At 45.8% G+C, this 16,102-nt stretch overlaps 1 protein-coding gene and 1 pseudogene across 1 annotated transcript in view; both read right to left on the reverse strand.

Annotated features, from left to right (window-relative positions):
* Positions 1-16,102, reverse strand: part of CLMP (CXADR like membrane protein) — a 97,334-nt gene that overhangs the window by 6,246 nt on the left and 74,986 nt on the right. The window contains 1 exon segment of the mRNA XM_058687098.1: positions 14,858-15,015. Coding sequence (XP_058543081.1) covers positions 14,858-15,015 — 158 coding nt within the window.
* Positions 8,814-9,839, reverse strand: LOC131486973 (small EDRK-rich factor 1-like; annotated as a pseudogene).

The following is a 16,102-nucleotide window of genomic DNA, read 5'->3' on the forward strand; positions in this document are numbered from 1 at the left end:
ACTCTCTCTCTCAAAAGTAAATAAACGTTAAAAAAAAAAAAATCAAAAGTTTAGAGGCCAGCCAAAGGGTTCGGAGGAGTTAAAGAGTAGGAGTCAATGCTTAAAATTCAAGTCTAATACTGAGGACTTCATTGTTTGGCTTTCCTTTGTGGGGGGTGTCACTGACAATTAGTAAAGGGAAGTCGGGTGGAAAAAAATGACATCCCTTCCTTCCATAAAATACATGTCAGCCATCATACCTTTGTTTTTCAAGGCAGGGAAACCAAAGTTTAGATCTCTCTAGCAAAAAAAAAAAAAAAAAAAAAAAAAAGTTTTTGTGAAGTTTCATCTGCCTGCATAGTTCTTGAATCCTTCCTGGGTTCTGTTCCTCCTTTGTCTCACCCCTGTTAGTCACAAAAACCATACTGATCTAGTCCACCAAGACTTCAAGCTATATAACTTCAGCTTTGCCCTTCCTACCACTCATCAATCATATTCTTAAATTCATTTGATTTTAAATGCCAGCAAACATTTTTTTTGGAATGACTGCTTCCCATCAGGTCCGGGGGAGGCTATTCAGATGACTAAAACCCTCTTCCTGTGTTCAAGTGATTTAAAATCTAATGGGATTAACAAGGAGAGAAGTATAAACATAGAAAAAGGATTAATTAACTTGCAATAGTATCAGAGAGAATGTCCCAGAAAAGTTGGAAGCATTCAAGTTAGGCTTTGAAAGATAAGTAGATGAAATAAGAGATAACAGAGGCAGGGCGAAGCGGGCTGCAGGGAGCATTCCAGATACACAGAAGGCACTAAAAACAGGCTTGCAGGCATAGGGGAGTCTCCCAGGCACATTTCTGGCTGCAGCTGTTCAAATTGTTTCGCTCCGCTCACGCCCTGAACCCCGTCCTCCATCACAGGATGCTCTACAATGCATCAAATGCTTTCCTGAAAAGATGTGAAGCCATCCAAGAAAACGTCCATCCGTTCTCTCTCCATTATGTCAAAACCCTTCAGTGGCATCCATGTTACCTTCGCCACCTTTCTGAGAAACGAGTTTTCTCCTTTCTCTGCGTACTCTTTTTCATCAGCAAACATGTACTGCGTTCGCATGGCAGGGTACAGGACCGGGTGCCGGACAACAAGCAGGAATAAGACACCAGAGCCTACCCTGGGGACCTCACGCTCTTGTGGGCGACACATTGGGGAGAAGGAAGTAAGAGAAAAGTAAAGGTAGACCCTGCAACCGATACTAAACTTGAGACATTTTCGGGGTGCCTGGGTGGTTTGGTTGGTTGAGCGTCCGACTCTTGATTTCAGCTCAGGTCATGATCCCAGGGTCATGGGATGGAGCCCTGTGTTGGGCTCCATGCTGAGCGTGGAATGTGCTTAGGATTCTCTCTCTCTCTCTCTCTCTCTCTCTCTCTCCTCTATGCCTCCCCCCCACTCACACGCGCTGTCTCTCTCTCTCTCTCTCTCTCAAATAAAAATAAAAAATAAATAGACTTAAGACATGTTTAGTATTCAATTCCGCCCACTCGTTTCAACCAGCACTACTGTTGTGATCATTCTCATCTCTCTGTGCCAACACAGTTTGGGGCCCCCGTTTCATATTTCCAGCTGCGTGGCTGCGTCTGTATTTCTGCCCTCTGCAGCCTGTAACATTGTAAATTGGACGCCAAGTTAATACCAATGTAAAACTCACAGGGGCTCTTTTCCAGCTCAAAAGCCTTCAGTGGCTCCCGGCCACCTCTGAATGATGACCGGATTCAGTCTAGAGTCCTCACAGTGACCTCTGCTTTACCTTCCCAATCTCAGCTCCTATTGGCCACCTCCCCTACCCGCATACTATCCGGTAACATCATCTCCCTTCCGTTAACACAGGTTATGCTTTCTTTGTACTCCATGCCTTTGCCCGCTGCATTTTCCCACACGGAAACTCCCTCTTCTCCATCTCTCCACATAAAGAATTCCCAATCATTCTCTTAAATCCAAAATCAACGTTAACTTCGCGTGACACATTCCCTGTTAATGACACTCAGATTAATGGTCTCTTCTCTTTGCTCTCACCCGCAGCGTTTTTTTTTGTGTTTTGTTTTGCAGCATTTTTATGTGAGGAGAAATCGTGAAAGACTTTGGTCTCATAGGTTGCTGGATCCCCTTCCTGTAAGGCTGGGTGTCGTCCAGGAGAGCGTTGAGGGCATTCGGGTTTTATGTGTCTGTTGCCCTGAATGGTCTTCGGCTAGGCTGTTTTGCAACTCGGCAGTCCTTTCGTGAATACACAGTCCCTGAAAACAGACTCTGTGCTTGGCCCTGTGCTAGAGAGGATACCAATTCAGAGAACATTGTTTTATGAACGTGTTGAGGACCGGGACGTGCCAAGATACGCCACTTTGCACGTGCCTAAGAATTCATTTTGAATGCTGAAGGCGTTTGAGTTCCTGAAGTTCCTTATCAGACCTAAAAGGAGAGCCTCTCAAAAGAATTTGTCCTAAATCCCCTCCTGAGAGCAACTCTAATCTCTTCGAGGAGACCAGAAATCTGGCACCACACCCCCCACCCGGACAGACAAGGTCACAGACTAGCAGATCTCCCATCTGTTCTTCTGAGGGCCCATTTCTTTTCCTCAGAAGTCATTTGCTTTTCCCTAACTGCCCTCTCTCCTCTTCCCTTTCCCCCACTAAGTTAGGCAGACAGCCGAATTCTAGCCACCCCTTGAGGTTGCTCATCTGTGGGTATTCGCTGCACGCTACATAAATGGTACACAGAAGTTATAAACTTGTTTGTCAGTTTCCCGTTAATCTGTCCCTTGAAATATAAGGGTTGTACATCTGAAATATAAGGGTATGTGTCAATTGCATCTCAGTAAAACATTTTACACTTTTTAAAGAGAGACAACAAACCAAGAAAAATCTTTTGTCAGTCCAATTTCTAGTGCCCCAGCTGGAGATCCTAGGAAGAGAAAGGGGAAAAGATATTCTTTTCCCTCTCCTGCAGTCTTAAAAGACAACTTAGAAAAGCAAAGGGTAAAGGGCACCTGGGTGGCTCAGTTGGTTAAGCGTCTGGCCTTTGGCTCAGGTCACGATCTTGCAGTTCATGAGTTCGAACTCCGCGTTGGCCTGGAGCCCGCTTCCAGCTCTGTGTCTCCCTCTCTCTGCCCCTCCACCACCCCTGCTCACACTCTGTCTCTCTCTTTCCCCGAAATAAATATTAAAAACAAGGGGAAAATTATGACCCTCATATACATAGAAATAGGCCCATGCCGAAGATTTTATTGCACTTGCTAATAAATGATGGAACCAGAAAGATTTTGCAACAGGTTCAAATGAGAATTGGACTAAGATTCATAGTCTCCTTCGGACAAACTTAATTTGCATTTCTACAAACAGGAACCACAGCTATGCGATGGGTAGGAAACAGGGAAATCGCTACGGGCATTCCACGAGTTAATTTCTACTTCTGCAGAAATTAATACGTGAGGAAAACTAGACCCTAATTCATCTCCGGAAAATATGGAGTCTAAGCACGAAGGTGATGTCTGGGAGGGACCTTGTATGTGGGAGGTGGAAGCAAGTGTTCCTGTTGGGGTGGGGGGGGAGCCTCGAAGGGTTAGGTTCCTTGAAGACCGCTCCCCCCTCTGCCCTGCCCCTACTCCCCGACAGCCTCCTCTGTCAGCAGGTGGCTTCACGGTTCAACCCTGCAAATTGAATAGGTGGTCAAAGTAGACCTTATTGGAAGGAGACAGGACAGTCAATACTTGAGATGTGGAACTAACCTTGGAGCTTTCTAGGAGAAAGAGAGTTCTAAGTGGAGGAAAAAGCCAGTGCAGAGACCCTAAGGCAGAAGAGTGCCTTGACATACTTGAGGGCCAGCAGAGAGGTCAGGTAACTGGAGCAAGCCAGGGGAATTGTAAACGACGAAGTCAGGCAGTGGGACCAGATCCTGCGGGGGCGGGGCTCTGGTCCATTGTAAAGATGGTGATGGCTTTCATTTTGTGGAAGTGGGGGGCTATTATAGGATCTTGAGCAGAATAGCATCATGATCTGATTTATTTTGAGAGTAGGCTGTAGTAGGCCAGGAGTGGAAACAGGAAAACCAGTCAAGAGGCTATTCTAGTAAATATCCAGGCAATAGATGCACAGCCTCTACGGTGGTAACCGTGGAAGAGACAAGAAGTGATCAGATTCAAAGTGTACTTTGAAGATGAAACCAACTGGATCTCCCAATAAACTAACCCCCTTCTTTAAGCATTTTTTTAATGTTTATTTTCTTTTTGAGACAGAGAGAGACAGAGCATGAGGGGGGGGGAGGGGCAGAGAGAGACACACACACAGAATCCGAAGCAGGCTCCAGGCTCCGAGCTGTCAGCACAGAGCCCGACGCGGGGCTCGAACTCACGAACCGCGAGATCATAACCTGAGCCGAAGTCGGATGCTTAACCGACTGAGCCACCCAGGCGTCCCGTGACCACCTTATTTAAATGTATATTTGTGGTATGAGAAAAAGAGAGGCGTCCAGGACCACGCTCAGGTGTTTGGCATGAGCCTCTGAAAAGAGAGAACAGCTACTAACCAAGAGAAGAAAGCCAGGGAGAGGAGGTTTGGGGTCAGAGTGTGCACAGTGAGGGGAATCAGGAGTTTGGTTTCAGATACTTGTTAGACTCCCAGAGGAGGAATAGAGTAAGTAAGCAATTGCATAAAAATGAGTCAGATATTCGGGGGGTGGGTAGTCCTGGAGATATACATTTGGGAATTCTAAGCTTGTGGATAGTATTTAAGGCCGTGAGACTGGATAAGATCCTGGAGGGCACGAATCTACAGATTAAGAAAAGAAGGCATAAGGAGGCTATCCAAATGGTGGATATCTAAACACAAAGGTTAAAACTCATTAAAATATCACGGGGGGGGGGGGTGCGCCTGGGTGGCTCAGTTGGTTAAGCGTCCGACTCTTGATTTTGGCTCCGGTCATGATCTTGAAGTTTGTGGGATGGAACCCCATTGTTGGGCTCTGTGCTGACAGCGCAGAGCCCACTTGGGATTCCTTCTGTCTTCTTCTCTGCCCCTCCCTCATTCACACTTTCTCTCTCTCAAAAATAAACATTTAAAAATAAATAAACAAACAAACTTAAAATACCAACCTCAGAGTAAAATTGATAATGCCATCTCGGATCTTTTTTCGCTGACTATTCAAGTCCAGCCTTTGCTCACCATTTCCAGCCTCACCCCTGGATGAGACCGCCTCTCCCTCCAACCCTCTCTTTCCTAGAGTCTCAGTGAGTTGAATCCTGAAACCACCCGCTGAGGCAGGAGGCAGTAGGGGAGTAGGGGCAGGGGGAGCAGCCTCGAAGGGCTTCATTACACTCATTATCATACAAACAGGAGACCTCTCCCTACCCCAGCCTGAACACCTGCCCACAGCCTCCCACAGACACCACAGGGAGGTCACTCCTGAACTTCATCTTCACGCAGGGGAATATTCTGGAAAGTACAGGAAATGCATGACTTCAATCAAATGTGCAGTGTTTACTTCCGGACAAAAGTTTCACCTTGAAGTTCTGCATTCTTTTCAACAGAGAGCTGTAAATTACGGGGGAGGCGACAGAGGGAGAGAAAGGGATTTAGCTTCAGGAATTTGGGGTTTAGATCCTAGCTCTGAAATCTGTCTTGGGCAAGGGGCTTCACCTTTTAAAGTCTAAAAGGTATGAAGCCCTGCACAGTCCATGAGTTCGAGCCCCGTGTCGGGTTCTGTGCTGACCGCTCAGAGCCTGGTGCCTGCTTCAGATTCTGTGTCTCCCTCTCTCTCTGCCCCTCCCCATGCCACCCTCTGTTTCTCTCTCTCTGAATAAACCTTAACAATAAATGAATGAATGAGTGAATGAGTAAATAAATAAATAAATAAATAAATAAATAAAAAGAAGGTTTGAAGCCCAAGTTTTCTGGAGAAGAATTAAGGTCTAATTTTCTTCATGTATTAAAAGAAAACTACAAAAACAATTCTTAGCTCCACAAGCTTATAGTACTAATTTTAAGAGCAGATATCTGTGGAAGGACCTCGTTCCTTTGCTCACTGACCATTCAGTGACTACACTGTGACAAATTCAGCACTCGGCCCCGGAGTTAGGAAAATATGCATCAGGCCTAGAAACAAAAATCCATCAACACGACGCAATACGTTCGGCCAGGGGGTTGTGTTTTTATTTAACAAACACGTATGTGGTATTTATTTTGTGCTAGGCACTGTCCTAAATACTTTACAAGTATTAACTCCTCTCATTAAAGAGAAAACCTTGGCAGTGAAACGTTCACAAGATTAAGGAGATTAAGGAAGTGAGTCTCTGAGACAAACTGCTTAGACTTAAGGCCGTTCTTTTGTTTCATAAATACTTAGAGAAGGCCTTCAACGAAGTGGGTACATATATCCCAATCTAAAATGGGGCGGCTGCAGTCTGGTCCTACTCAAGTGGGGCTGTTTTTGTGGGCCCTCCTGTGTTCACTAACTCATTACTGCATTCCCATGGAGACTGGGCATCCCAGGAAGGAGTTCTTAGAGCCAGGCAGAGGTTTCTTTCCTATCCTTATTCCTTAAAATGTGACCAACCTTGTGTGCCAGGCTACAGCCAGTAATGTGGAGAAGAAAGGCAAAAGAAATATAGATAAAATTAAATTTCCTTACAACTTGCAGCTCATTGGGGCATCTTGGTGGCTCAGTTGGTTAAGCATCCGATTTTGGCTCAGGTCACAATCTCACCGTTCAGGAGTTCGAGCCCCACATTGGGCTCTGTGCTGAGAGCCTGGAGACTGCTTCGTATTCTGTTTCTCCCTCCCTCTCTCTCTCTCTCTCTCTCTCTCTCTGCCCCTCCCCCTCTTGCACCCTGTCTCTCTCTCTCTCTCTTTCTCCTCTCTCTCTCAAAAATAAATAAACATTGGGGCACTTGGGTGGCTCAACCGGTTAAGTGCCCGACTTTGGCTCAGGTCATGATCTCACCGTTTATGAGTTCAAGCCCCACATCAGGCTCTGTGCTGACAGCTCAGAGCCTGGAGCCTGCCTCAGACTCTGTGTCTCCTCTCTCTCTGCCCCTCCCCTGCTCACGCTATGTTTATCTCTCTCAAAAGTAAATATAAAAAGATTTTTTTTAATAAATAAAGAGAATCATATTTTTTTTAAAAAAAGAAAGGATAGGTTTCTTGGGGAAGGGTGGAAGGAGTGACCATAAAAATGCCAAATCGCTGAGACAATAGCAAGAGGAGGAAATAAGTTAGTGACAGGAAAAAACCTGGAAGGCTGAGATCTTATCTCCTAAGACTGAAAGTTGGGGGCTGATGTTTGGAGTAAGATGGGAATGCCTAGCAGGTGCTCAATTAATGTCACTTTCTTTCTGACTTCTTCATATTACCTCATAGGTGCATAATCACTACGAGGAAGTTAGTTTGTACTTCCTAGGAAGAATGAAGAGATTCTAAACCTAGAAACCGGTAAAGCGCTGGGTAATTTTTTTTCTTTTCTTTTTATTTATTTGGGGGGGGGGGGGAGGGAGAGAGTACAGGAGCTCAAGCACCAGCAGGGGAGGAGCAGGGAGAGACAGAATCCCAGGTGCTGTCAGCGTGGAGTGGAGCCCGAAGAGGTCTCCAACTCGTGAGATCATGAGCCGAAATTGAGAGTCAGATGCTTAACCAACTGAGCCAGCCAGACACCCCAAGAGCTGGGTAATTTTTATGAATTTTGGGGTTTTGTGGGCTTTGGGAAGTTGGTGAACCTTTACACATAGCAGGTACATACAACCGAAGCGTAAGTTTCATGAAATAGCTTTTCCAGCCGGTGGTAAAAAAAAAAAAAAAGTCTGCTCACTTAGAATCCACTACAGGGCCTTGATTTTGAAAACCTTAGCCCCAGGGCTGCACCAGGGCACAGTGATTGAGAGTGAGCTGGCTGGAAATTCCACCGGTTTACATTCAAATGGGAGCCCCGCCACTTAGAGCTATGTGATGGGGGTCAGTTAATCAACCTTTCCAAACCTTTAGTTCCTCAATTGTAAAACAGGAATAAGCTACTTCATTGGGCTTTTGTGGCAATGAGAGAATAAGCGCTCACAATTACTTTCATTAGTCTGATTCTGGGTTTACGAAAGCCCCTAAGGTTTCCAAAATTGTCCAGCCCAGTACCCAAACAACATTAGTCATTCCATACATTTGTATATTAAAGCTTCCCTAGCTGAAAGCCTCCATTCGTTTTCCATCACCTGTGTGCCCTATGGACCAAAGCTTAGCCCTCTGAATGTGGCACCTAAGGCCAGTACAGCCACCTCATCTTTGGTCCCTGTCCTCACCTCTCTGAAGAGCCTAGTCCCCAAATTCGATGTCCCTTGATTCTGGAACAACACCCTCAGATGTGTCTTTGTCTCAGATCATGCAGTCTTCTTTTGAAATGCTTCTCTTTTATTTTTGCCTACACGACACCTACAGGCCTCAAGATCAAGCTCAAGGGTCAGCTTCTGTGTATTCTAGCCTTTCCTGGCTCCCTGTGTAGAATCACTGACTTCCTCCAGCAAGCCTCAGCCCTTTGAGCAAATCTCCATCATAGCACTTAGTACATTCAGGTAGGGCTGACTCCTGAGAACTTTTCTATCCTTTCCCCCAAATCCTGCCCCATTATTATTATTATTATTATTATTATTATTATTATTTTAGAAGATTTTATTTGTAAGTAATCTCTACACCCAACATGAGACTTGAACTCACAACTCCAAGATCAAGAGTCACATGCTCTACCAACTAAGTCAGCCAGGAGCGCACCCCCCCCCCTTCCCATTAATTAATGGAAAGAAAAAAGCGGGGGGAGACAACCAAGGTAAGTAGTTAACATCTTTGGAAAGCAGACATTATACAACTCCATAATAATCTGACTATAATTAAATAACCATGACCTAATATAAGCATTTTACACTCATTTATGACACAGGTTGGGGATCAGTTACAGCCTTGCAGTTTGTCTCCATTTTTTCAGACATACATTTAATCTTAGATACTTGTGTCTCTTTGTTTTGTTGATTTTTTTTTTTAGTTTAAAATAGTTTTATAAGGATATGTGATAACATACGACTGTTCACGCCACCAAATTTTGATCATAGAGCTTATTTTGTTTGGCAGCAGCGGGCAGGTTTCCAAATAGTCATCATTTTTCCCTGGTCTGCACAGGCGTCTCATTAGCTGCCTTCTGCTTTTGTTGCATTATCTCAGAGTCCCTCGGCTTTCCCTGAGAGGTAGTCAAGCTATCCTCTTTTTGATGAGGGAGCCTAAGGCCAGCTGACACCCCGCAACCCCCTTCCCCCGCCCCAGGTGGGACTTGTGTGACATTCCTCAGGCACTCCAGGCAGCCCAAGAACAAAGGAAAGAGAAAAACCAATGGTTGACTGATAGAGATCACAGTTAGCCAGGATAGGAGTCTCCCATCACTTTACAAAAGTCTTAGTAAATTACAAGAAAAAAGCAATCTTATCAATAGCCTAATCTCCAGAAACCCATAGACTCAGTTTCCCGGAGCCCCAACATCACCCTCCCCTCCAAAGTGCCGCGGGGAACAAAGGCAAGAAAAAAAATGGTAAATAAAATTAAGTTTCTTTAGAACCTGCAGCCCACTGACAAATACTTGAGACAGGCAGAGTAAAACATTCCTCCAGGAACTCTCAGTTTTAATAAAACCACCTTCTCGCCCCAAAGACCTCTCAGGAGTTCTTTCCTGGCCATCGGCACCAGACCACCGCCCACCAGTCCAAAACCACATCATTTTCTTTTTCCCTTGCTAATTTCCTGGGGTTTCTTCATGTTTTTCTGGCGGGCAAGTTCTCGCTAATTTCCGAGGGCCATGCAGACCCTGGACCGAGCCCGGAAGAGAGCTACTGGGGAGAGAGCAGCGGCCTCCCAGCTCGCTCAGCGAGGCTGTCGGTCATGCCCACCCGCAGCTCTTGAAGGCTAAGCCCCTAGGGGCGCCCTCTGCAGGGCAGACACCTCTGCTCCTCCCACAGCCCCGCCCGCCGAGGCCCTGCTTTGTTGTGGTTTTAATTCTAGGAAACCCAGAGCTGAGGCTAAGTCCTTGTTCCAGGTGTGACGGGAGAACAGTGCACATACATTTCAATCCTTTTGCAAACAGACCACAAATGAAGTACATGAATTGCAGCTGCTGTGGGGCTGTTTGTCTTCTGACATTCCTGGTGGACCCGTTCCCAGCGCATTTTTGAGAGGAGGAGGACGGTTTGTTAGGACCTGATGGAACAGATGGAGCAGCTCAGCTTTCTAGCAGGGGCTCTGCTGCGCCAGGGCCCCGCGCAGCAATCGTGCAACTGCCTTGAACGGAAATGGACGTAGGCCCCTCTCTGTGGTTTTGATAAGGGTTTTTCCTGTTCGGTATCAAAGAAAAGGGGCAGAGGGAGAAAGGATGTGCCAGAGAGGTCTGGCAGGGGAATGAGAACATCCCTGTCCTAATTTCTTTGTCTGAAAAATAGAGGGGAAAGGTCTCCATTGTGTGTCCATTGTGTGTGTGGGGGGGGAGGTGGTCACTCCGACTTTGGAAATGAACTATGTGCCCATCCCTAGAACCAGGAGGAAAGCTCCAGAGTTCTAGCGGCCACACTACCCACCTGGACTGAAATTCAAATAATCCTCAAACTGCCTACACACCCCCAAGCGTTTCCGGCACCTCTGAGCATCCTAGAGAAAAGGGGTGGAGCCAATTCGGCTCAGATTGAAACGCAAAGCTAAACTTGGGGTCTAGGTCATTGGCTAGCCTACCTTAGGCACCAACTCCGTTCCAGCCCCTCCCGGATTTTCTTTCCCACCCTCACTCTCATTCCGGACATGGTGCCAAATTTCCCCGCTACGTTTTTATTATGCCCATCGTGATATTCCAACTACCCATGGCTATAGTTTAAGCCCTTATTGTATAGCTTGAAATTGTTCAACTGACCTTGCTTCCATTCGAGTCTGCTTTAAATCAGTGCGGCGCTGCGCGGGGCCGGAGTGATCATCTGAGATGCATATATGTCCCTTTCACTCCTAACATCCTTCCAGAAACTCCATGGCATCATAGAAAAGGATCTGAGCTCCCTAGCATGGTACACAAGACCTTTTTCACGTTCTGGTCCTGCAACCTCTGCGTGCTTACGTTTTGAGCTCCTCCTGTGCTAGCTGCTTACTTTACCATTTCCCACAATATTGCAGCCTTTGCGTCTGTGCTCTTGGGAGATCCTCAGGGCAGTGCCTTCTATCAACAGTCACATCAGCTGTGACTTCTTATAGGGAGCTGCCCTTGGCCTTTCCCCCTCCTCCAACTAATTGTGGCCAGTGGCTCCTCCTTTATGTTCATCTAGAACGCTCTGCTTCTATCATGATCTATGTCAAATTGTCTCTTTACACATTTATCTCTTCAACCACCTCCTTCATGACAGAGTATGTGTATAGTGGGAATCCAGGGTTTATTCAATTTCACCTAAATTGCTTTTTGAACTTTTAGAACGTTCAACAGTGCCAGGCTTGTTCCAGCATTAATTAGGGCCCTGGCATAATTCGTTCTGTCTGGAACAATTTTCTTCCCACATTCTCCTGATTTCCCACATAGCACGTATTATAACTTCAAATTATTTATGAAGGGAACATAGCTAGCAGTTAACAGCCCAGGTACGGACATCACAGTGCCTCATTTCAAACTGCAAGATGGGTGAACTTCTGCATTTTCTCACTGTGTGTGTGTAGGTGCACATGTTGTATGTTGTTCCTTTCTTTTTTGCAAAATAGGACTAGTAATCCTGGTTACGAGGATTAAGTTAAATGAGATCATATGTGCTAAACAGACTTGAACCTGGCAAGTAGCTAATAGTGCTCTCTGCTTAAAAAAATTTTTTTTTGTTTGTTTTAAATCACGGAATGGCTGCATTGTAAGCCCCATGAAGGCAGGGACTTGGACATCTTCTTCAGTATTGTAACCCAGTGTCTACCATGGCATACGGTAGGTGCTAAATAAATCCATGTAATCTGAATGACTGAATAAATGATTGATTCTTACTTTGGAGTATGATAGGAAAAGACAGGATTCAGTAGGCAGAGAGGGAAAGGATAGGACCTGAGGTCCCTGGGGGGCTGGGGGCGGGGGGGAGGGGGGAAGCACATATTTTGGAACACCGCTGTGAGTGTCTGACCACAGCAAACTCCCCTGGGCCTAAAGTTCCTCTTAAGACTATAACTGACACCAGGGCGCCTGGGTGGCCTAGTCGGTTAAGCTCCCGACTTTGGTTCAGGTCATGATCTCGCGGTGTGTGAGTTCAAGCCCCGCGTCGGGCTCTGTGCTGACAGCTCAGAGCCTGGAACCTGCTTCAAATTCTGTGTCTCCCTCTCTCTCTGTTCTTCCCCTGCTCACGCTCTGTCTCTCTCCCAGAAATAAATAAACATTAAAAAATAAAAAAATTAAAAAAAAAAAGAACATCAGAGACACCACCCACCCCCCTCAGGATTCCCTCAGGAATTTGATAAAAGATCTAACTAAAATAAGTAGTCATAAAACATATGACCCACAAGGAATGATATGGCCATAGACCACCGCTCATACAGTGCAGTGGTGGCCATCGGGAATGGACAACCCAGCACCTAGAGCTTAGTGAGCCAGTAAGGGTGTGACCTGAGAGGGAACGAGTGGCAACCAGAACCCTATAAAACAAGGACCCTCGTCTATCGTCGCAGGCATTCACACTTTGAAATGCCCCCTCTCTGGAAAGAGAGCTTCCATACTATTCTTACTCTCTGATCTTCCACTCTAATAAACTTTTGCCTGCTGCTCATTCTGCCTCCCCCTCTTCATTCTTCCAAGTGGTGAGACAACGAATCCCGGATACTGAGGGAAAAAATCCTGCGACAGGAGTATGAATTGAAGACAAGTAGGGAACTGTCCCTGCTTAAAACGTCTCTAAAAGCCCTGCTTGAATCAACAATTAACTTCTAAGCCTTATATTCACTTGGCTACATAAACATGCAACCTTTCTTTTTCTTAAATGAAAACTAGTGGCTAAAAAGTTAGATGAGCGGAGTTTTTTATCTTTTTAATTTTTATTAGCAGACATGGCTCTTATTTGCTTCATGCAGAACTGAGACTATCATGTCTATGATTGACTAAGACCCTGTTGGAATCAATATGCTCAGGTTAAGGTGACCTTGCTCTCCAGAGAACAGAGAGACTCAGGACGATGTACTATGAGAACAAAATGACAAAGTGATGTAGGAGCTAAAATCCAACAGTTACCTTGGATTTTTTTTTTTTTTTTTTTTTTTTTTTTTTTTTTTTTTTTAGTGAAAATCTTAGCTTTGGGGCACCTGGGTGGCTCAGTCAGTTGAGCATCAAACTCTTGATTTCAGCTCAGATTATGATCCCAGGGTCACGGAATCGAGCCCCGTTGTGGGACTCTGCTGAGTGCTCCCTCTGCCCTTCTCCCCTGCTTGCACGCTCTCTCTCTCTAAAAAAAAAAAAATTTCTTTAAGAGTGCCTGGGTGGCTCAGTAGGTTAAGGGTCTGGCTGCTTATGCTCAGGTCATGATCTCATGGCTCCTGTGTTTGAGCCCAGGGTCGGGCTCTGTGCTGACAGCTCAGAGCCTGGAGCCTGCTTCGGATTCTGTGTCTCCCTCTCTGCCCCTCCCCTGCTCTCACGTGTGTGTGTGTGTGTGTGTGTGTGTGTGAGCGCGCACGTGCACTCTCTCTCAAAAATAAACATTAAAAAATTTATAAAAAATAATAAAAACCTTAGCTTCCCCCAGCACAAACCATGGTATGAAATCAGCGGTATAGACAGAGGAGAAGAAAGGACACCTTTCACTTTTTAGTAGGGCAAGAGGTAAATTTCTGAAAAGGACAAAAAGTCTAAAAAGTCAGCTTCCCTGGTATTTTGTGTGATGTTTTTAAATCACAAAACTTTCGACCAACAGATTTTTATTTATTTATTTATTTATTCTAGATTTTGTTTTTTAAGCAATCTTTACACCCAATGCAGGGCTTAATGTCACAACCCCGAGATCAAGAGTTGCACACTTCACCAATGGAGCCAGCCCAGGAGGCCCTCAACCCAAAGAATTTTTAAAAGTCAGTGGATAAATGGAATAGGAAGAGTTACGCTAGAAAAGCCAGGTGGAGGAAAGGTACAGAGGCTGAATGCAGCCAAGTCAGACAGGATAATACAGTAGCTAACTTAGTTCTCGCTCGGTAGAGACCAGCCCAGCGGATCATTGGGAGCAAAGCACTCACTACAAGCTCTGTTGACACTGCCCCAAAAGCACAGAAACACCAACGGACCTCCCATCCTGAGCACCGAAGACCCAGGGTGAGTTCCTTCATTTTTCCAACTCCAGAACCCATATCAATTCTTCTGCTGGCCAATTATTGAAGTGTTAACATTTTCAGTCCCGTCCTGCATCATATGTGGTTTGTCGTATTATATACAATCTCTGAGCTTGCGAGTCATGGCTTTGTGCAAAACTTAAATGTAGGCAGGTGGTAATGGTTTCAGAGGATGGGGAGGAGCAGGCTTCCTAGTACAGATTTGGGGTTCTGGCCACTTGGCTAGGGAGTCAAGCTACCGTATCTTAGCTCCCTTCTTAGGAAAGACACTAATACTGCAGATTCCCTCCTCGGGCAAATGATAGGTGGCTTCCTAGGAGTGTTTGCTTGCCCAAAGAGCACAGACTCTCTTAAGACCCAAATACCTTTTCTTATTTATAATGTTTGTATCTGGAGTCTTTCAACTATAAGCCAGATGGAAGAAACAGAAAACTGGAGGACTGAGGGAAGGCGACTGTAGGAGGGTGGGGAGGGGAGCCGGGGGAGGCGAGGGGTCTGGCCAGTTGTACACTCACCACTTTTTGGTTCCCTTTGTTGTCGGTGAGCAGCCATTCGATATCCAGCGTGTCTTTTTCCGGAAGCCCCAGTTGATGGTGACAGGGCAAGGTGACCCTTTCCTCTGCCACTCTCTTGATCTCAGTGTGAGTCCCCAAGGTTCCAACATAGTAGGACACTGGAAAAGAAGAGCCTCTAGTGAGTAATGCAGAAACTGGGTAGCAACGTATAGGAAGCAAGTATTACAAATAATAATTATTGGATGTTCCTGCAGGCAAGGGGCAAATCAAGGTGTCCGAAGAATCCTAGACCAGAAGCACCGGAAATCCTGGAATCGGACGGTGGTTCCTCCATTAACTGAATTCATTGTATCTTCCATGGCCCCCCAGATTACACTCTTACCTACCTTATTGGTTTTTTATGAGTGATGAAATGACTCAGGTCAACAACTGTGTGATCTGGACCTTCTCTCCCTTACTAGCAGAGGCTTCCTTAAGAACAGAGACCGAAGGAGAAAGGCAGGGGTTGGCATCCTCCCCAGAACAGGCTCTAGGTACCACTTTCCCTCCTTGAGCCATCTTAGAGACAGGTGATCCCCCCACAGACCTACCGGGAGTGCAGGATGCCTCAGAGAATAAGTGGGCTCTTATAGGCAGTTACTACTTCCTTTAGGGACACTCATTCTCTTAACCCCAACTTCTATCTTCCATTCTTTATAGTTTCACACCACATGGCTTCAAAATATAGAGGCAACCCTTCCTATCCAAAGTGAAATTCCAAGTTCCCACATTTGGATCCCGTCCCTCCACCCATCCAGTATTCCTTTGGCCACCGGGATTTCGGTTCCATTTTTGACTTTCTTTACCTCTAATTTTCATCTTTTTAAAAATATTTTTTAAGTGTTTATTTATTTTTAAGAGAGACAGAACGTGAGCGGGGAAGGGGCAGAGAGAGAGGGAGACACAGAATCCAAAGCAGGCTCCAGGCTCTGAGCTGTCAGCCCAGAGTCCGATGCGGGGCTTGAACTCATGAGCTGTGAGATTATGACCTGAGCCAAGGTTGGACGCCTAACCGACCGAGCCACCCAGGCGCCCCTAATTTCCATCTTGTTCCAGGAACGGTATTCCATCAGCAACTCTGGGTTCCAAAGCTCACCTTCTCTCCTTCCTATTAATCTCAGACATTGTTGGCCATTAAATCCACAGAATTAAAGAACTTCCCCTGGACTCTAGGTGTGATGTGTCTGGCGTTAAGGTGGGCTGTAA

The sequence above is a fragment of the Neofelis nebulosa genome, chromosome 10 (genome assembly GCF_028018385.1).
Source record: "Neofelis nebulosa isolate mNeoNeb1 chromosome 10, mNeoNeb1.pri, whole genome shotgun sequence".
NCBI classification, from domain to species: Eukaryota; Metazoa; Chordata; class Mammalia; order Carnivora; family Felidae; genus Neofelis; species Neofelis nebulosa.